The sequence below is a fragment of the Coptis chinensis genome, chromosome 3, assembly GCF_015680905.1.
Source record: "Coptis chinensis isolate HL-2020 chromosome 3, ASM1568090v1, whole genome shotgun sequence".
Classification (NCBI taxonomy): domain Eukaryota; kingdom Viridiplantae; phylum Streptophyta; class Magnoliopsida; order Ranunculales; family Ranunculaceae; genus Coptis; species Coptis chinensis.
Genome location: NC_141458.1, coordinates 21531460 through 21554396, shown reverse-complemented (window position 1 = coordinate 21554396; position 22937 = coordinate 21531460). Strand labels below are relative to the sequence as shown.

At 43.2% G+C, this 22937-nt stretch overlaps 1 protein-coding gene across 1 annotated transcript; it reads left to right on the top strand.

Moving 5' to 3' along the window:
* Positions 1 to 20482: 20482 nt before the first annotated feature.
* On the top strand, positions 20483 to 21577 carry LOC147508598 (F-box protein CPR1-like). Its single transcript, XM_086597386.1, has one exon. It carries the CDS (start codon positions 20483 to 20485, stop codon positions 21575 to 21577), a length of 1095 nt encoding a protein of 364 aa, XP_086453512.1.
* The last annotated feature ends 1360 nt before the right edge of the window (positions 21578 to 22937 follow it).

Below are 22937 nucleotides of genomic sequence, written 5' to 3'. Positions count from 1 at the left end.
CGTGTGTGAAATTAAAATTAAAGAGCCAAAAACTGCATTCACTTTTTGAAAAAAACTACAGTCCTTTGGGCAAAGCCCCTTTTGGCCACTACATCTTCATTACTGTGATGGACAGATTACCACATGACATTGCCATTGATATCTTTTCAAGGTTGCCCGTTGGTTCTCTCCTTCGATTCAGGAACGTATGCAAATTCTGGCTCACCATAGCTTCTTATCCTACATTTTCTAGTATCACGCAGACCAGTTGCACATCTACACGAACTTCAGACACTACTACACCATTTGGGCTGAACAGGAACGGATGGGCCTGTTTCTGTTAGGCCCGTCTCAAAATTAGGCTAATAGTCCAGCAGTTTTCTTCACAATTTAGAGACGGGCCTAATCCGTCCGTTCCTGTTGCGTCTAAATGGTGTAGTGCACTACAGGTCTTCTTTTAATGTTGCCAGGTAGAGACAAGCAGCTCTATATTGTGGAAGACAATGAAGATGAACACTACGAAGAAGGCTGTGCGCGTCCTTTTATTAAGATTAGTAAAGAAACTATCGTTGACTATTTCAAGGATATCTGGGTAGAACTCTTTGTTATGGGTTCGCGCGTGCAATGGCCTTGTATGTGTCTCGACGTCAAAGAAGGTTCCATTACACCCCATTCACATAGTTAACCCTATTACTGGAGAGCACTATCAGCTCCCAAACCTTGTAATTCTTGAATCATGTCGGAGGGTTGCTAAAATGTTATATGGATTCGGCTTCGATATGTTTAAAAGGGAATGGAAGGTTGTACTACTGTTATTTTACGTGTTGCGTATAATTAAAACCATCATGAATGAGATGCAAGTGTTTACCCTAGCTAGCAATTCTTGGAGAAGAACGACTGGTAACGTGCCAAACATGCTACTTGAAACATCTACACTGGCTTCACATGTATTAATCAATGGCTCTCTTCATTAGCTCACCGTCACAGGTGCAAACTTTTCAGATACTATGCTTCTCATTGTGTCATTACACTTTTTTTTTTGTCAAAGTGTCATTACATTTGGGGTGTGAAAATTTTGGAGTTATCCAGACACCGAAGTCAATTGTAGTGAATTGGCCGGAATCTGAACTATGACCTAGGTTGTTATGGACTGGGGGTGCTACAAGAGTGTCTTTCCTTTGGTGAATTCGACATATGGGTGATGAAGAATGACAATGGCATGGGCAATTGGACCAAACTTTTTTTCTATTCAGGGAAAACTAGTCAACCATCATAAATGCACATTTTGCTCCAGTACTTTTTAAACTAATTTGTGAACAATTAAAAGATTATCGAGTTTCAATTTTTTGCAAGTTAGGCGGCAACAACTAGAGCCTAGACGACCATCACTTTAATTTCTTAATTAAAACGTTTTGAATTATCACATAAAAAATAAAGAGGACGTCTAGTATATGCGCAAGGTGCATGGGTGCGCGGGCATAAGAGACACTGATGGCAGTATTTTTTGGTGCAATACACTTTCACTCTTGCCTTATGAGTGTCCTAGATTCTCTCTCACACTCTCTCTCTCTCCGCACACTAGCTTTACTCAAAAATAAACATATAGATAATTACTATTAAAAAAAACATTAAGCTAATAGAAATTGGTTTTTACCAAAACATTTTAAGCACCATTGTAGCAGATGTCCAAATCAGTGCCCTTTGTAAAAATTCCTTCATAAAAATTTCCAAGACCTCACTCACAAGTCACAACATTTAGCCAACTGTTGTACATATACATCAGAATTTGGCAACTTTATCCAAGATAATAATAATAAAAATAGCTACGATATGCCATGTCATGCCATATACCAAAGTGTCCAAGTGTGCCACATTGTTTTTTCCTCCATGTAAACGTCTAAGACTGCACGTCTGCACATGTACAATGTAAGTACCCTCACCATATATCTATCTATCTATCTAATAAAAAGCAATGGTATGGAGCCCACAGAGACTCCATCCAAAGGTTGCCATTGTCTTTTCTAAGTTGTGACATGGCAGATCCAAGTGTTTGTTGAGTTTGTGTAATTTTGTTAAGTGTAATCAATACTATGGGATCTATCCAAAAATCAACCAAAAAGTCAACAATTAAATTTGACTTATAAATTGTTAAATTTAGCCATAAAACTGATAAGCGCTCCAATTGATTTGGGCTTATAGATAATGGGTAATTGGGATGGCCTTGCGGCTGTATTTATAAATTGAGTTGTTTCGCTGGTCTTGTGTCGAATATTTTACGCCTAAGATGCGTGTACGCTTTGTGACGAAGGCGCGATGAGTTGTCGGGGTAATGTCGCAGGTGCGTCGAGGTCTCGCCGGCCGTAGACACAGGCATACCCTAGTAATTAATAAATAAAAAGGCTTAGTGTCCCATCCGACGGCTACCATTGTATTTCACAAGTTGTGATCAAACTTACAAGTCAACAAAAGTTGTTGGGTTTGGGCCTCTGGGTAAAAGGCTTAAAGGGTATGTGCCTTGACTGATCATCGCCAGGCCGCGTAGGCACGGACAACCCCTAGTGTACAATAATATGCAACTTCCCATATCAACCTCATGTATGACAAGTGAACCTAAAAAATGTAATTTCTTAAGGCTAAGTCCAATGGTGCTGCAAATCATCAAATTTAACGTAAAATGGCTTCCAATGGTACGTTAAAACGTTATACCGCCAACGCTATCTTCATAAATTTCTCTATTTTTGCCGTCAATTTTAACGTTATAGCGTATGCTCTGGCCGCCATTGCCAATTGCGGGCAATCAAAAAAATCATTATTAGTGTTGCACGCCGTAGCCAGTGGCGGGTAGGAATGCGAATTAATTCAAATAATAAGTTACATGCCACTCACAATGGCGTACAGAATTCATTTATGATTTTCCACCCGCCACTCACAATGGTGGTTAGAATTGATTCTTTTTTTTTTTTTTTTAATAACTTAATTTGTGCAATTACCATTCTATCCTACCCTTTTAAATTTTTTTGATTTATTTGTATCTCTTTGTTATAATTTCAATTTTAAAATTAAATTTATTCCAACAACTTAATTAATTATTTAAATAAAACATTTATTGAAAATAAAAAAAACAACAAATTAAAAAGAAATACATTAAAAATACATCAAATACATACAAAACATTTAAAATTCTTAATCAAATTAATCAAAAGAAATACTTGCATTTACATTACCAATAAACTTGTTTCATGTAGATAATAACCAAGCATCAAAGGGTAGATAATAACCAAGCATCAAAGGGCCGGGGCAAAAAACATTATACACCAGCGGTTTAATTTAGAATGTAGGATGTGGATTTAAGTTTATCAATTGACTTAACAAGGAAATAAAAAGAAGAAACAAGGGAGAATAAAACAGCTAATCACCTCAATCTTCATCAAGAGAAACTAAATACCCAACTTACGCCTATAAATATTAAAATACCCAACTGATTGTGTCTATGATCGTATGTCCCATAAGGCTATAACTAAACACCTAACTCCTTATGCCTATAAATAAAATGGCCACCCAAATGTGCCTATCTATGACTCTCATGTCCTATAAATACCATACTCATTGTGCCTAAATCTTCCTCAACAGACACTAAACAATTTGAACTACAGAGAAAAAGAGACGACAAAATGCGGTTGTGTACACAGGAACTGGTGATGGCGTACAAGGTTTTGGGTTTTTTTTACACGCCACTGGTGATGGCGTACAAGGTTTTTTGGTTTTTTTTTACACCAATCGGTGATGGCATGCATAAAAACTTGGTTTTGGTTTTTGGGTTTTTTTTTATTTCTTTTTGTGTTGTGGTTTTTTTTAAAGGGCAATATAGGAAGATAAATAACTACATCACTTGGTGATGGCGCAAAAAAGTTTGGTTTTTTTATTTTTTGCCCACCATGGTGATGGCGCACAAAAAGCTTGGTTTTTTTTTTAACCGATATTTAATATTTTGTGTTGGACGCCATTGTCACCGGCGGGTGGAAAAATAAACCATTGGATTTGATTTAAGCTATCTCACTAATCAGTATCTACTGTGTTATTGTGGTTTGGTGTTTTGGCGCACCAAACCATTGGAGTTAGCCTAAGTAACTAACTAACATAAAAGAGATAAAAGAGGCGCAAATATTCCAATTTTGTTGATGAGTTTATTGGGTTATGATTTGCAAACCGAAACCAGCTCAATTATTTTGATGATTCAAAAAATAATAATAATAATAATAAAGAAGTTTATTCAATTATAAGGAAATTGGCGCACAAAAATCCCCAAAATTTTGAAAACCATCTCTCAAATTTCATGCTCTGGCCTCTATAAATACACACACCGGCTGTCTATTTCCCCATCCTCAATTCTCATTATCTCTCAATTTTCTTCAAACACCATGGCACCCAAACCACCAACCACTGCTGAGTCCTTCACCAATCAAATGAGGGACATGCTAAAAGTGATGAGAAAAAAAAAACGTTTCTGGCAATGATGTAATACCAGTCATAGAGAGGTTCATACACGTCAAATGTTTCAGATTGCCTATTGAATCTGGAAGTCTTGTAATTTTGGAGAGTTTCAAAGTCATTGCCCGGAAGGATGTAAAGCTTGAGAAGTCGAAGTCAACATTCTTCTTATATCCTGAATTATTTAACAAAAGTAGTGTGCGCAAGAACGACGATAATTGATGTATAAACTCCACATTTTCTAAAGCTTCAAATAGACCAAACATAAGTGACAGATGTCGAGTGCACCTGGGAATATTTTATGACTTTCCGACCTCCACAGTAGCACATTCATTCTTTGTAACATAACAAGCAAGATCGTGTACAAGGTCATGCAATTGATGTATAAACTCCACATTTTCTAAAGCTTCAAATAGACCAAACATAAGTGACAGATGTCGAGTGCACCTGGGAATATTTTATGACTTTCCGACCTCCACAGTAGCACATTCATTCTTTGTAACATAACAAGCAAGATCGTGTACAAGGTCATGCATCATACAACTTACTATTTCACCATCTTCATCTTTCTTTACATTTTGAAAGAGCGACCTCCACAACAACCCATTGAAAATATCATTTGCAGTATCTTCCAATTCCATTCTTTCTTTGAATTGAACCAAACCATTTGTCATCCATAGATGAATTACCTATTCCTTTGTAGGGGAGCGATATCTTATTATGCTCGCGTGCAACGTAAAGTTTAACTCAGGCCGACCCCTCGAGACCGAATGCGGAGCTCCTTCAAGAACACCCCCGGTGCAAATGACCTCAAAGAGCGACCTACGAAAAAGGAGGGCGAAGATATTTCGAAGACGAGCACATGGCGAAGCATACCGGGTAATGATAACCATCGGGGGTAATCATTACCCATCCCCGAAAATAAGGATAACCTCATCAACACCCAATGAGTGCATGACTTATAATATAACCCATTTCGACACTCATTCACGATCTCGACCTTTACCGCCTAGCATAAACACACGTGTCTTCTAGATTGATCCTTCCCTAAGCCTATAAATACCACCTGATTGAACTACGTCGGGCCTGATTCCTCTCTCCCAAGAAATAAAGAAAAAGGAGAAAAACTAAAAAGAGGATACGTAGGCAGTTCGCTCAGAAGCGAACTCGGTCCCAACAAGAAATCCAAAACACCCCTTTACATTGGCGCCGTCTGTGGTTTCGATTACTTGAGAGCCACTTTAAATCAGTGCATCCATCTCTAACTCTCAAGCCCACGAAGCATGGTTAGCCTAGAAGATCAAGTCCAGCACCTTGCCCACCAGTTGGGAATAACGAATGAGAGCATTTCCTTGCTCAGGGAGAAAAATGCTACTTTCGTGCTTTCGGTGGATAGTTACCAGCAACAACAAGTCGGCAACGGAGCAGAGAACAGCATCAATGACGTTAATCAACAGATTAATGAGTTATCCCAAAGGATTGGCCAGAACGCCGCAAAGAAGGATTCGACACAGATTGTGCACAAGATGCTTAAGACGTATCGCGCATCTCCGTTCACATGAGAGGTCCTCAATAAAGCCTCTCCACAAGACTTTATCCAGCCACGCTTTCCCATGTACGACGGCAGCACGTGCCCTGGTCAGCATGTGGCTCGCTATATTCAGAGTTTGGCACTTTACAGCTCACCAGAGTTTGATCATCTCCACTGCAGATTATTTCCAGCCAGCCTCAAGGATGGCGCTCTCGATTGGTTCTTTTCATTGGAATCTGATTCTATAAAACCCGAGCAAACTTAGCGATTTGTTCGCCAACCCGATGCGTCCACAGGCGGAAGAAGGCAGATCTTGATTCTTTGTTTCAGTTATCATTCAAGGAGGACGAAACTATTCGTGAATTCCTAGGACGGTTCAAGGCCGAACTGTTGTGCATGGAAAGTGGCTTGAAAGAATCTTTTCGCCACATGGCCTTTTCAATGCTTGCCGAGTTGCGAAACACCGACCTCTCTAGGTCGTTGATGAAGGAAGCGCCGGAGACCTTGTCGGAGCTCTACTTTCGGCGTGGACAAGTACATCAAGTTGCAGGAAACTTTAAAACTCCACGGTTTAGCAGAGAACCAGGAGGTCGCAGCAGTCTCAGATCGTACACCACGGGCAAAGAAGCGCGCTAGGTCGCTTGCACCAAAGGCCAGCACCCGCTCAGAAAACAGTAGAGAGTTCGCCATCCTGACGCGCTCCCCCAGCTACATTCTGGGTAAAATTAAGCGAGCCCCATTCTTCCGGCCCGAAGTGAGGCAGCCAGTAGATCGGCCCGACAAGCCATTTTGCGCATTTCACAACGCCAAATGCCATGAAACTGATGCTTACGTTGGGGGCTTAAACACTATCTCCGGGGATCTAGTGGAAGCCCGACCACATCAAAGCGATTACACTCGCATTCGACGGGCGATCTGCGACTGGCCCGATGGCTCGTCGAGTCCGTGAGTCGATCTCCATCGCCGCCACTCCCAAGAGTTTCAAGGTCGTCCCACGCGCGGAAGGGCGTCCCGAGATCGTTAAGCGCCACGGCGTCGGCAGCACTCATCGATCGTGACAATGATCGAACTATTCACGTGATTACTTTTCGGATGATTCCAGTAACCTCATCCGAGAGAAAAGGCGTCGTGTCGGCGCTCTTCGGGGAAGTCTATCATTTCACCTCGAGGCAGCTCCGCCATGGCGTGGTTCAGTCGCGTAAATACAGCGATATCACTTTTACGGAGGCCGATTTAAGCAAAGTCGCCTTCCTCATAATGATGCATTGGTTGTCCATGTAAAATTAGCGAATGGGCCGATCAAAGCGTTCGATCGATCCCGGCAGTTCTGTGACATCTTATTTTATCACACCATGCAAGAGATGAATCTTCCCAAGTTCGTCTCGTAGACCCGATCGCCCCTTTATGGGTTCAATGGTTCCGGGGCGATCCCATGGGTGATATTATACTTCCGATGTCGGTGGGCTCTAGAGGACAAGATCACGCAATACGGTTCTACGTTCTAGACAAAGAACTTCGCCATACAATGCCATACTCGGACGACGATGGATCCATCAGATGCAGGCGGTACCATCCACTTTGCATCAAGTTCTCCGTTTCCCAGGACCTCGAGGAATGATGGAACTTAAAAGCAATCAACTTGAAGCGTACCATTGTAACCAGGTCAAATCAACAAATGAGACCACCCGTGAACTACCTCCCGCCACACAGGAACCCTCCAGCTACACAATGGCACGTGACTTAGTCGCAGAAGTCCAACCCCGAACTGCCAAGCAGAACGCTGGGGGCTCTTACAAGCAGAAGTTCTCTCCAATGCCGATACCCGTACTCGCTCCCCGAGTCATCAATGCGCCAGCGAAGACCTCTAGCATTGATCCAACGACAGTAGCTTCGTCAGTTAAAGTTTCAGAGATCGTCCCAGCTCATGTCGGGGCCGCCATGATCGGTCAGCGGCAGCGCCGCGACCAATCAATGTGCTTGCATCCGGTCCCACTCCCGGGTTGTGGATACCCCCAGCGCGTATTTGCCGAACAAGTCGCTCCACCCTCGCGCCCGGTCGGTCGTCCCGCGGTGTTGGACCTCCTCCGATAGCGAAGTTAAATGGCGGTGCCAGCCATCGGTTGTAAAACCTCGGTGGCGAGAAAAAAAAAGTGAATCTTGCAACGAAGAAGGCGACCCCAAGTTTTATATGTAGGGGCTAACCTCGACCCCACCATCAAAACCCATCTTGTAAATTTCTTATCTATGAATAAAGATGTTTTTGCTTGGTCGTATATCGATATTACTGGGATAGATCCCACGATCGCATGCCATAAATTAAATGTTAATCCCCATGCTAGACCGGTCCATGGCGACCCGCCGACGACTATCCCTGCGTTTTCAAAAGCCATCAATGGCGAAGGTCGACAAACTCAAGCAAGTCGGTTTTATCCGAAAAGTAGACTATCGGAGTGGATCGCTAACATCGTGCCCGTCCAAAAGAGCGGAACGGTTAAGCCTATCGTCGATTTCTGAATGTAAATCAAGGCCACTCAAAAGACGGTTTCCCCTACCTCGCATCGACCGACTTGTCGACCGGACTGTGGTCATGAGCTTCTCTCCTTCATGGGCTGCACGGTGGGTACAACCAAATCCCACTCGCAGAGGAGGATCAAGAGAAGACCTCTTTCATAACGAGCAAAGGGATCTATTGCTTTAACGTTCTCCCATTCGGCTTGAAAAATGCCGGAACAGCGATATCAGCGCTGGTCAGCGACATGTTCTAAGACATGTTAGGCGACACCATGGAGGTCTACATCGATGATATGGGTCGTCAAGAGTAAGAAAGCCGGTGATCACCTCGCCCACCTTGGCAAAGCGTTCTCTCGATTACGCCCGTCATGCGGGAATGAAACTCAATCCGGAGGAATGCCTTTTTGGGCGTCCTCCGCAAGTTTTTTAGGGTATCAAGTGTCTCGGTGAGGGATCGGGCGAATCGGACCAGATCCGGCGTTCTTAGACATGCCCGATCGCGCCGCGAAGAAACAAATACAGAAATTGTCGGGCATGGTGGCTGCACTCAACCGATTCATATCAAGGGCATCCGATAAGTGTAGACCGTTCTTGCAACTCCTTAAAAGGCGGAGAGTTCTCATGGATGCGTCGGTGCTATCAAGCATTCGCCACTCTCAAAGAGTACCTCACCGCGCCCGTCTTAGCTAAAACGTAGATGGAGAGACTCACGGGGCTCTATCCGGCAATATCCGATTTCGCAATCAGCTCAGTTCTCTTCAAAGAGGAAAACAATTAAGAAAAACCGATCTACTTCACAAGCAAGACACTCACGACAGCGGAAAAGAATTACTCCTTCCTGGAAAGAGCAGTACTTGCTTTGTTATATTAAACACGGAAATTCAGGCCTTACTTTGGTAGCATCAAATCAAAGTTCTTACCGACCTCCCATTGAAGAAAATTCTCCACAAAGAAAACAAAACTACTCGAATGGCAGTTTGGGCTGAAGAACTCGGCGAACACCACCTGGAATTCGTACCACGAATTTCCCAGAAGGGACAGGTCGTTGCCAATTTTTTAGCGGATTTCCCTGTTGATGACCCCAATTGGGAACAAGAGACCGACCTCCCAGATTTGAAGGAGCACATCAAATCCACCTGGTCTCTCTTTGTAGATGGTTCTAGCAATCCCGGCGGCAGCGGCATCGGGGTTGTCTTAGTTTCACCGATGGAGCGGTGATGGAAAAGTCCGTTTCGCATCGACTTTGCCACTTCGAACAATGAGGCGGAGTACGAGGGTCGATCGGGGACTTCAGATGTGGCTGCAGCTTCGGCGTCGAAGAGATCAAGTCTTTAGTGACTTAACCGGTCGATTCGCCCGGGGTTGCAAAAAAGTACACTACCCATGAAGGTAACCTTTCCAAGTATCTTGGTCGTTCATCGATTATTGCCTTCTTTTAAGCGGTACACATACATCATTTCTTGCGTGAGGAGAACCGCCCGCCTTGAGCGGTTTAGCTTACTTGGCTACCGGACCGAGCTGCGTTCCCCGACAAATTCTCATAGAAGTCGTCGATCGACCTGCATACCAAGTCGACCACACCTTGATGATAAGCGACCTATTTCCTCTCTCCGCCACTCAGTTGAGTCAAGCATGGATGCAACCCATCATTGATTATATCCGACGCAAGACGCCGCTCGACGGGCGTGCACCAAGCCAAAGTAAGCGGATCCCCTACCAAGCCCGGCGTTATTGTTTGGTTCATAACAAATTGTTCAGAAAATCCATTTGGAGGCCCGCGCTTTACGGTGCATTACCCGGAACAAAGGTCGGTTGATTTTTGCAAGAAATCCACGAAGGAGAATGTGGAAATCACGCCGGTGGTGGCTCGTTAGCCCACAAGGCCATCTCTCAAGGATATTTTTGGCCCCGGATGCAGATCGATGCCAAAGCATATGTCCTCAAATGTCTCAAATGCCAAAGCGTTTGTACAATATCATCAACACGCTTTCAACCGACGGTCGGCATAGCGAGCCGCGGTAAGCCATTCCACATGTGGGGCATGGACATTATGGGCCCATTCATCCCACGAGAAAAAATCGGGCTTTCGCTTTGTCCTAGCTGCAACCGACTACTTCACCAAGTGGGTCGAGGCTATTCCTTTAGCACACGTCAAAGAGTCACATGTCGAAACTTCATTTGGACCCACATCATCACCAGATTTGGCTTGCCACACACATTAGTCATGGATAATGGGCCTGAGTTCAAAGCGGCGAGCGGTCAAAGAGTTTCTAGCCAAGTGGAAGATCATTCACGCATTTTCTACTCCCGCGATGCGCTTCGGAGTAATGGTCGGCGGAAGCCCGGTAACAAAGCAATCTTGGAAAACTTGAAGAAAAAGATTGAAAAGAATAAGAGCCAATGGCCAAATCAATTGGAGAATATTCTCTGGGCTCACCGCACCACAGCTAGATCGATGCGGCGAATCACCATTCTCCTTATGCTATGGCACAGAAGCCGTAATTCCCACCGAGCTAACAGTTACTACGACTCGATCAGAACTTGTCGAGTCAGGACATAACGACTCCGTGTTAGCACGAGAAGTCGACCTGTTGGAAGAAAAGCGGGACTTAGCTGCCATCAGAGTCGCCATCAGAGTCGCATCTTATCAGCAAACTCTGAAGAACTCCTACAACAAGCGAGTTCATCCTAGGTCTTTTCAACAACGGAGACCTAGTGCTCAAAAAAGGCATAAAGGCGATTCCAAGTTATCACCCACATGGGAAGGCCCCCTACATCGTGGAGCATCATCATCGGCAATGGAGCATCTTGGCTAAGAACCCAAGAGGGGAAGATATTGCCTGCGCCCCTTGGAATACTTATCTCGAAATTTTTTACCGATGGCGATATTCCGTTGTATATCTTTATGTTCACATTAATGAAAACTACGTTTCTTGGGTTAGCTAGTAAGGTATAATCTACTTACTTGTAGTGACAAGTCAACCCGGTTTACGGCGGCATAGATAAACAACACGCTTCTTGGGTCCACCATTCTCGGCCGATTTGACCGCCGCGACACGAGCGGCGCTCTCAGCATAAGCATACAGACTCTCTTGAACTTACGAGGCTCTACCTTTCCAAGTCTTGTTACGCCGAGGACCTATATTTCTAGGATCGACCACGACGAACGCTCTCCGCGATAGCATACTCTCACGGAGCTTACAGGCTCTACAACCTTTCCAAGTCTTGTTACGTCGAGGGACCTATATTTCTAGGATCGACCACGAGAACGCTCTCGCGAAAGCATACAACTCGGAGCTTACGTGCTCTACAGCCTTTCCAAGTCTTGTTGCGTCGAGGACCTATATTTCTAGGATCGACCACACACGAACGCTCTCCATGAAAGCATACTGGCTCTCGGAGCTTACGGGCTCTGACGCTTTCTGTGGTCTTGTTATCGATGATGACTTATATGTCTACGATTGACTACACCGAGCGCTCCCCATGAAGCGATCGGCTCCTGGAGCCCGCATGATCCATTGACCCCTCAATCCCATCCCCGTCGGCGACCTATATTTCTAGGGTGACCACAAGGCCGGGACGCGTATTACTAGAATCCTAAGCGGAGCTAATCACACACCGGTCCACGGCAATATACATACGGAACATCTCCAATCGGATTATATAACCATGCATCATGCGGCTACATCCACCCGTCTGGCTGGGATTACCAGAAATCGGATCGATGATCATTACAAAATTAACCAAGTGTGGAACCGCCACTTTTCGTGGAAACCGGTTCCTTGAATAAAATGGCGAATGCGCTTTCGGGCAAAGCTGAAAAACACAGCTCTATTGTTGACTCTCGTATAAGAGAGAAAAATGTGAACGAAACTTACAACTCAAGACTAACAGAGTCAAATGAAGATCACCTTATCGATTCTCAGTGATGACATGCTTATCTTCCGGGGCTGCGCTAGTCGAAGCAGTATGCCGAGTTGACCTCAGCATCACACGCATCTCATTCCCTCCTTCATCGCCAGCAACCGTTTTCCTCAGCGTGTCATACTTTTCGTCCAGCGCGGCATAGGCGATACAGGGCTTCGATTATCGCCTTCTTTTTTCGCCACCTTCCCGACATTTCTTCGCATAAGCAGTCACCACAGCTAGTTCCCTTTCTAACTCTGTCACGTCAGTCACTAACGCGGCATTCTCCGCAGTGGCGTTCGATACTTTGGTCGTCATCAAATCCAGCTTTTCTCTTATGCGCCCCCACGCGGCTTCGCATACGCCCTAGCTCGGCGTGAGGGTTGCCATTCATCTCCGCGATTTTGTACAACATCTTTCAGCTTGTCATATCACGCAAAAACTGCATGAAGCAAGTTAACGAATCGGTTAAGCCTTAGTAAATGACATAACAACTTCGGTATATGCGGAGTTTACCAAACAAGCGGCCATATCCATCGTCCCGATGGCGTGTCCATGTCCTCATCCTTCACCTCTGCCTTGTCACCATTGATGACGATCCCGCCCGGGACCGGTCGTCGCTATGGGTGCCGAGTGGAAGCTTCTGATCGGCGTTTCACCATACGCTTCTTCCGATCCTCCCGTAGTAGAACTTCGCTCCCCCATCACCACCAAGGCGGGACGGGGCGAGCTCTCACCGATGGCCCAGGCGGCCTTGCCCCAGGTCGCTACACTCCGCAGCGTGACGACCAGTGTCGCCTACCCGTTGCGGCGACCTAAAGACAATGCCGCCAGTGGGACGCCCAGCCCTCCTAGAACGCTTATGACTCTTCGTCTCTACAGCATCAACTTTCCTCTTCCCGCGATCACCATGCACGTGCGGTTGAAACTCCATCTCTTCCATTATCAGCGGAGAAGTTTCCCTCATGTTGTTCCTTCCCCTCGCATACTGGACGACGTCTCGCCATGATAACAACCTAGAGCACAAGCGCATTGTCACACGAGCTATAGTTTTTACCCCAACCTTTTATCAACAAGAGAATCCTCGCGAGAAGAGAATAAGCGCACACGGATAAAGCGGCAATGGAGGAGAGGCGACAAATGAAGCGAGCAAGCAAGTAGGACCGAAGCTTTGGGAAGAAGGCAAGCAAATACTTGTCTTGGTGCGTGATAAGCCGTTTTTATTCAAAGGAAACGTCTTTTCCTAAAGCCTCTTAATTATCTTGAGACGCCAAACGCCATCTGCCTGCCATCATTACGTTCCTTGAACCGCTCATATCCCTCCACGTGTCAGGCACGCGCGGGAACACTGCTGTTAGTGGCACTGAACACGAAGCATTTCGACTTGCATCCGAGGTGAAACCCGGCGATCGATCCCCACATTACGAGCACCACCTCGAGGCTGCGGATAATTTAACAACATGACGCTCATGCAAACATCTCAGCCAGACGTCGAGAAGTTGTCATTACAACATACCTACCATTCTTCGCAACATCCACCGTCACCACACACAATTATAGTTGAGCAAGCAGAATAAAGAAATAAGCAACAATCATGGCATACGCACAAGCACCGATCTATATTAGCAAGATAGCAAAATAATACATTAACCGGGTTCTTTGAGATTACTCGGGAAATCAACCCGCTAAATAACTTCGTTACCACGAAGTACCCAAAGATTTAACGGAGCACAGTGTCGTTCTTTGTACTAAAGCATACAGGTAACAAGACAGGCGCCGGGTTACCCGGAAACCCGGCTCTATTGTATCACGGCTTATAAGGCGACAAAGACTAAAAAGCAAAATTACAAATCACCACCTCTGGGCTCCATAATTAGTTCTCTTGGCTGAAGCGATTCATCAATCTCAGCATCCGTACCAGTCACTATCACAGATACTCCATCCAGCTCTAAACTCATCAATGCATCAGACACAGTAGCATCAGTTCGCGATATCACAGTCGCGGGCAAAACCTCTGAAGTAACAGGAGCACTATTAATTCCTCCTGGCACCCGTTCTACCCCGAGGTAAGACGTGCAGCGTGCATGATCTGTCTTCAAAGCGTTGTAGTCGGCCTCCAGTTCCACGAAATCTGCATCCAGAACATCATAGGCTTTGGTAGCGTCCTGAGCAACCTTCTTGCAGTGTAAGGCATAATCGTTCAACCTACCAATCTCCACAGTCGCTGCCAGGACGTTCTCTTCAGCTCCCTGTAGTTTTTGCCTCAGCTCTTCAGCTTCCGTGTCTTTCAACATCTTGGCCAGACTCAGCTCTTGATGAGTTTTCTTCAGACCTTCCAGTTCCTCGCGTTCCATCTTCGAGGCCTCCTGGACGTTCTTCAGCTCATCAGACAGCTTCACCACCGTCTCTCTATCTCGTCTCCGCTGCTAGCAATCTCTCCTTCAATTTTGAAACCCACTTACGGTACTGCAAATACATGCATTATGGTTAATAGCCACAACACAATAGCGTCTATATCTGGAGCGGTTACATCAAACAAAGATAGACCGATACCAAACATTGGGCAATTTCCATTCGCCTCGGATTATCGGCCGACCCTTTATCATCGGCTCCCTGCGATTGCCATCGAGCTATCTGTTCTAGTAGGCAACCCGATATCTTACTCGATCTGAAGCTTCTGATCCGCCGGCTTCCGCGATTCGTTTGCACCCCATTCTCATCCGGGAACCACGGCGCCCCTCTAAGTCGTCACTCACCATAACAGCTTTTCCACTTGCCTTACGTGGAGCTTTCGCTTCGCTAGTAGTGGACTGGATTCACGCCTCCGTTGAGGGCGCACTAGACCGGCCCGAAAGTGGCCAAGTCCATGACTTTCAGTCGTGCTCCACTCCGGGCGAAACCATAGCCCGGTTGGGCCACCATCAGAACCGCCCGCGTAGCTTAGAGCTCTCAAAGGCGTGCGGCGCTACTTTTCGTGGTTCGGGCGGGCGTCTTGCTCGGCGTCGTGGCGCCTCTTCTCCGACCTGCTCCTCGCATTTCGAGGATTGAAAGCCACCGTTTCCAACTCCCGGGGGTATCGATTGAACCTCCTTCGGTGGAAGCTTCGATCCTCCCGCTCTGGAGGTACCACCTCTAGCGGTCGCCAAGACCGCCATGTGCCCGTTGCCTCTCTTCTCGCGCGTTACTAAGTTACTTTCGTTGCGCCTCCATCGACTCTTCCCTTATTTGACCTCGAGCTTCGGTCTTTTTGCGCCTTCCTTTTTCTCGGATCGCGGGCCCACCCTTTTCCACAAAAAGTGTGCAACCCGAGGCTTTCGCTTGCTTTTCTTCACGAAGTCAACCCGCGAACCTCTATTTCCCCACGATCGGTCGCTTCTTCTTCACGAAAACTCTGCGATCAAAGTAAAACAAGGACTGTTAGAGTAACTATCAAACGTTCGACAAGAAACAACGGATAAATGTCCTACCCACGGATATGTTACAAATCCTAGTTTGCGGTATACACCCGTTTCACGGTAGTTGCCAACTAGCAACAACGGCCTCTTAGTCCGGGCCTCATTGCTTACTCCATCGATCCACAGCCGAGCGCGTCGTCATGGTGCGCAAGCTAAAGTTCATGTTCCCCGATCGCCGTTACCACATAGTGTTCCACTATGTCGGATACCTTATGTCATATTCCCCACTCGCGATTCGGCAGGTCGAACACCTTAAATAATCGCCGGTGTTACCTCTGAACCGACGGGGAGACTTCAACAAAGCCAAGAAGTCGCATACCGGTTTCGAAGCGGTATGTGCATATCGCTCTCTCCACCGCCCTCACAGATTATTATTCCACCATTCGGGGGTTGTACCCCTCACTACGAACATTTTCACTCAATCGTGGTTCGTATATTTCCAGGTTAGGGACATTAATCCCATATGCTGCCCTCAGTTCGGGGAACGAGTTAGCAGCACGACGGTTTACACTTCTAAGGGGCACATCGCTTGATGACGACATATCCCCTCGACCTGACGTACTGGCCATGTCACCTCCTGACCTAGATCGGGCATTACCCTCACCTATCCTATCCTCTTCTTCCAAATCAACCTCTACACCAACACTCACTACTTCTTCATCCTCGTACTCTCCACAACTCAAGGATATCTCTCGGACCTCCTCCGATCGAGTGTCATCAGAGTCAGACATTATGGCAAGTTTTCGTTTTTCTACCAATTACTCAAGCTGAAACCCTATACCCTTATGATGACCTACCTATTTAGCAAAAGCGGCGGCGGCGGGGAGGAAAGCAAATTGAAAATGGAAAGATAAGAGCAGCAGAAGCACTCACCTGAGGAACCCTAGCTTGCATTTTTGTGGAAGAAGAAAACACGCAATGCCTTTTCAATGTCCCAAATTGATTTTGTATAAACCGCTGTTCGGGTTACCAAAAGTTATGATTCTGACCCTAGGCTATAGCCCGCACGCGTGTTCCAAGGTGTCTTTTCAGCAGTTCGAATAATGCGGCGACGCGTTTCTCTCCAACTACTACGATTACGTCCGCGTGCATGCTACGACATAACTTCCCTTTCCCGCCAAAGCATCAGCATGCGTGAATTCGAAAGTCATGTCGTCCTAGTCGAGTCGTCCACCACAGCTCGCTCACGTTCCACACATTCTTTCTCTCAGCATAATGTTTCCTATGGCATAAACACTCTACTGAGAGGGGGCTATGTAGGGGAGCGATATCTTATTATGCTCGCGTGCAATGTAAGCGAACTCAGGACGCCGACCCTCGAGACCGAACTGTGAGCAGCTCCTTCAAGAACACCCGATGCAATGACCTCAAAGAGCGACCCTCGAGAAAGGAGGGCGAAGATATTTCAAGATGCGAGCACATGGCGAGGCATACCCGGTAATGATAACCATCAGGGCTAATCATTACCCATCCCCGGAAAATAAGGATAACCTCATCAACACCCAATGAGTGCATGACTTATAATATAACCAGCTCGACACTCATTCACGATCTCGACCTTACACGTGTAGCATAAACACACGTGTCTTCTAGATTGATCCTTCCCTAAGCCTATAAATACCACCTGATTGAACTACGTCGGGCCTGATTCCTCTCTCCCAAGAAAGAAAGAAAAAGGAGAAAAACTAAGAAGAGGATACGTAGGCAGTTCGCTCAGAAGCGAACTCGGTCCCAACAAGAAATCCAAAACACCCCTTTACATCCTTTTTCATTTTATAATCTTTAGGAAATATTGAGCAAAATGTGAAGCAATGTCTCATATATGTAGGTAAGTGATTATAGCTCAATCTCAAGGCAGGTAAAATGGTATTTTCATTAATTGTTCTGTGGCAAATCCCAAATTGATCCTCATTTCAATTACAACAAGCTCAAACGCCTGAGGGAAGCAAATCTAATGAACAATTTCGTTGATAAACTTTCAGACCTAGATGACATCGACGGTGTCATCATCCTCTCTCTAAGGCATCGATCGGATACGAGAGTTAGTTCTCAATATTGTAAGAATATGTCTGGCACAACAATATAGCTTTCAAATTTGCTAGGGCGGTTTGACTAATTTGTCACCTAGAGTTCTGAGTAGTTGCAAGAAGCAGTTGATATTATGCCAGTTGTAAGAAGAGTTCTGAGTAGTTGCGAGAAAAACATGCATACTATTTTTTTCATATATAATAGTCTGGACAAAGTGTGCCTTGGTGGCAGTGTTCGGCCGTTTGGACATTGCAGTCGATATTATGCCAGTTACGGAGTACAAAGTGTGTTAAATTGGGTCATGTTGAGTCTAGTCAAAATTAAATTAGGTCGTGTCGAGTCGAGTCGAGTCAAAGAGCCAATAGGGTCGGGTCAGAGTTAGAGTTAGAGGTAATTTTGTAGAGTAAATATACAAGAAGAATTGAGTCTGTTTAGATCGAGTTATGTATGTGTGTAACTCACTCAGATCTGTTTGAAATATTAATCAAATGATCTAAACTATAAGCAAATGCATGTTTAATTAATGATCATGATCAACAAATAACAAAAATCTTAATAAATAAAAATAAACTTAACAAATAACAAAAATTAACAAAAATCTTGTTTAAAGCTAGGTTTAGAAATCAATAAATGTTAGGGTTACTTTAACCCCTAGCTTCTTCAAAATAAAAAACAAAATGTTACCGAAATTAAATTTTAATATATAGAGTAAAATTCATGATCAACAAAGTGAAATCAGAAACATCAACTCATAGATTAAAAACAAAAACGAGATTACAAAATAGTAGTCATGAGATCAATTATGGTAAAGATTATCAACCTCACAATCAAATCAAGACAGATAGAAATTTAATGTTGATTATCAACGTCTTAATACGAAACAAAACCAATTATTCGTACGAACATATATAATGAAACCAACTTAACATTAAAATTCAATTGTTTTTATCGACATATATGGGATCAGCTTTTCAACATGTTGTCATATAATTTTTTTATCAACTCAACTTAACAAAACTTCAAAACCATATCAACAGATGCACCTCTTATCAACATAACAACATTTCAACAACTTTATATAGATAACTCAATTCAACCAATCAACTTCTTATCAACCTAGCTATCATTTAACAATCACAATAATCACTTATAAAAGATATCAAATCAAAATCAATCAAGTCAAAACATTGTGATTAGAATAAGTCAATATTTACCAAGTAGGAACTCTTCGACCACCCTAAGGTTGCACCGTTTTCTGAAACTTGAGTGAGTTTTGACTAATATCTATCTTAAATAAGAAACCAAAATTAAAGTTCAAATATATACAACTACTTATTAGCATTCCTAAGAAAAATGTTTATTTTTGTTATTCAATTAAGTCTTATTAATTAAAACAGACTAGTTAAACTTCACTTTCTTTTTATAACACATAATAATTTCAACTGACAACATAACTTATCGTCGAGACAAACTTATCAGGAACACAATAAAACTACATATTACTAATCAACATTAGAGCAATATACTAACTACTTATAAACAAAACTAGTTATCATCATATTTCATATACTTAAAAACATATCTAGTTATCATTACATTTAATCTGCTTCTGGTAGGCCTTGCCTACTAGATTAAATGTAATTAAGTTTTAAATCCTACTATATTAAAATTTTAATACATTTATGGTATTATCTAACGATCATGTATAAATATATATTTTCTAGATTGTCTCTCTCTAAGTTGTAAGTAAGTGGTATGGGCTAACTACTTGTGTGTAAACTTCAACCAGTTGTAATATATAAAATAAATAAACACATCATACTGAGTGTAAATCGGATAGGTTTATGATTCAATAGAAGATCCATAGGAGGGAGAGAAGAACATTTGATAATATCATATGGGAGGGGTTTTAGGGTCATATGTTAAAAAAACACGTTAAGTACTCGAGTTGCATGTGACGTTTTGTGCTTTAATCAAAACATTTCAAGAAGTTGCACATTGTAGAGCTATGAGAAGAGAGGGGACCTAGATAGCTTTTAGCAATGGCCACCGCTCTCGATCTCTCTCAATCTTGAGGGAGTAGGGAATGCCCACTATGTTCTGTCTGACAGCAAGGACGGAGGGATTTTTTCAGGGAGGGGTCATATGAGGGGGCAGTAGTGCATTAGTCCAAATAATTTTCATTGCAGCCAGGCGCCCTCAGATGATGGAACTAATAAACGGAGATTAATCAGATTAGCAAGTTTAGTTTGTTTAGAAAGTTGGAATTGATTAGTGTTGCATTACGAACCCAACTTAGTATAAGTACTCAGTAGTGCAAGTAGAAATAGGAATCTGGTTAATTAAGTTGTGGCATCAAGCTTTGAGTTTTATTGAATCAAATAGTTTCCAAATGTTCCAAATCACAATTCGTACTTCCGGCAAGGGCATCAAATTTATTTCATATTCATATTTTAACTCCGAAGCCCTTCCCTTGGTAACCACATCAACTCTGCATCCTGGTTTGTAGCAAAAAAAAAAACACTTGCCATTCTCTTCTTCTTCCTACACTTCAAATCCAAAGCCACGAATAGGCTCCATCGAGATGGACAGATTACCACATGACATTGCCATTGATATCTTTTCAAGATTGCCAGTTAGTTCTATTGTTCGATGCAGGTGTGTATGTAAATATTGGCACAGCATAGCCTCTGATTCTATATTTTCTAGTACCATGCAGACCAGTTCTTCATCTACAAGAACTTCAGACACTAGTGACCTTTTTTTATTTGTCCCAGATAGAGACAAACTATATTTTGTAGAATACAATGAGGATGAAAACCGCAGAGAAGACCGTCCCATTATTAGGATTAGTAAAAGAACTATTGTCAACTATTTCAAGGGCTTCTGGAACGAACTTTTGGTTTTAGGTTCATGCAGTGGCCTTGTATGTTTAACATCAACTGATCGTTACTGTCTCCTTATCCGATGTGGTCGCTTAAATATTCATATTGTTAACCCCATTACTGAAGAACACTTTCAGCTCCCAAACTCTGTAATTCCTGAATCATGCGGAACGATTACTAAGAGGTTATATGGGTTCGGTTTCGATGTCTGCAAAAAGGAATACAAGGTGGTAATACTCTTGTTTTATGTGCCGCGTAAAAGTAAAACCATCATGAGTGAAATGGAGATGTTTAGCGTAGGTTGCAATGCTTGGAGAAGAACAACGGGTATTGTGCCAACCATTCTCAGAAACACCTCTGAAGAGTCTTCGCACGTATTCCTCAATGGTTCTCTTCATTGGGTCAGCGTCAATAGCAAGTCGTCGGGTGTTGCACCACTCATTGTGTCATTAGACTTGGGGCGTGAAGAATTTGGAGTTATCCAAACACCCAAGTCAGTTGTCGTGAATTTGGATAAGTACATCCATGGATGTTATCCACTGGGGATGCTACAAAAGTGTCTTTCTTTGGTGGATTCCTCTCTAGATTTTATCGACATATGGGTGATGAAGAATGACAATGGCATGAAAAATTGGATCAAACTTTTTTCTATTCAGAGAAGACTAGGTCCTTTTTTGGCATATCATTCTCCACTAGTGCCTATAAAGTATCAAAAGAATAGTGAAATTTTACTACGGTATAAAGACAAATTGGTCACTTACAATGCTGACAGCAACACAAGTTTCTCAGTATAGACAAACGTAAGATCTTTGGGGAGTTTTTCTTTAGAGCATTACCCTTTGGGGGCAATCTCATATCACTAAAATCTGCCTTTGGGATGGACAGTGCAGATACATCTTTTTGCAGGAATGTTAAAAGAAAATGCTCATCATAGAGAGCCCATGGTCTAACAGATTATTTTTTCTTTTTTCTTGCTATGATTAGTTGAAATGTTTGCTAATCTCTTTTTCTTGTGCACAAATTTAATTTCAAAGTAAGAATGCATTGTGAGAAAAGTCTTTATTACAGAAATTTCTCAATGGTTTATGGCCTTCAGGCTGTTTGGAAATTGCAAACATTATCTGGTCAATTATTTGTTATATTTAAGTATGAAGATTTCATTTTTCACGTTAGACTTGCGTACCTGGTCCTGTGTTAACGGTTCTTCAGAGTTCAGAGCCTAGCCTAGCGTTCATATGTATTTACTTTGTTTATGTAGTGTAAATCAGCTTTCTTTGATAAAAACAACCTATCGAACATTTCTGTAGTGCTATAGTACACAGGCTTAGACGATACCCAAAAAGTTTTGGAATTGTCATCTCTTCTAGAACTTCAAAATTTGAGGTATGGATATGTCCAATCACACTTTTCCGTGACCTATTGAAGTGGACATAAAAAAAACTGGGTGTCTTAAAAAATTTTTTTTGGGAACTAGTCCTTCCGATGAAACAGTCTATTAGTAAGCTTCTTCCATCGGAAATCGGCCTGTGAAATGGATGTGACAAATAATTATACTCGCAATCGTAAGTTGGTTTCTTAAATGGGGTTCTTACACTTTGCACATATATTGTTGGGATAAGAGTGTAAATTACTAGCAAAATTCTTAATGTAATTCTTAAATGGGGTTCTTACACTTTGCACATATATTGTTGGGATAAGAGTGTAAATTACTAGCAAAATTCTTAATGTAATTCTTAAATGGGGTTCTTAAATGGATTTTTTTTTTGTTACAATTTTTTTGGAATAAGTTCTTAATGTAATTCTTAATCACATGCGCGGTAGAAGCAGAATACAATTTTTTTTTTTTGGTTCTCAGGTTGGACAAACGAACCAAACCAATCAGTGCCGCATGGTTTCTGGCCTTTTCAATTGATCCGACCGGTTTGATTTGGATGTTGGGCAAGTCTTTGCGACATATGTGCCACCAGTAATCAGTAAATGATTTGCAGAGAAGGGACTGAGTCAGTTGATTCAGAATTTTTGGACATGCTTGGCCAAGTTACAAAACCATTGGATAACATGCGTACGCGAGCAAAACTAAACATCCATTGAAGCAGCAGTAAACTAAATTTCTCACAAATCCAAGCAGCAAAAAGTAATCATCGGTATACATGA

Excerpts from the sequence above, each read along its gene's own strand:
- LOC147508598 (XM_086597386.1), top strand. The coding sequence starts at position 20,483 with ATGGACAGATTACCACATGACATTGCCATTGATATCTTTTCAAGATTG.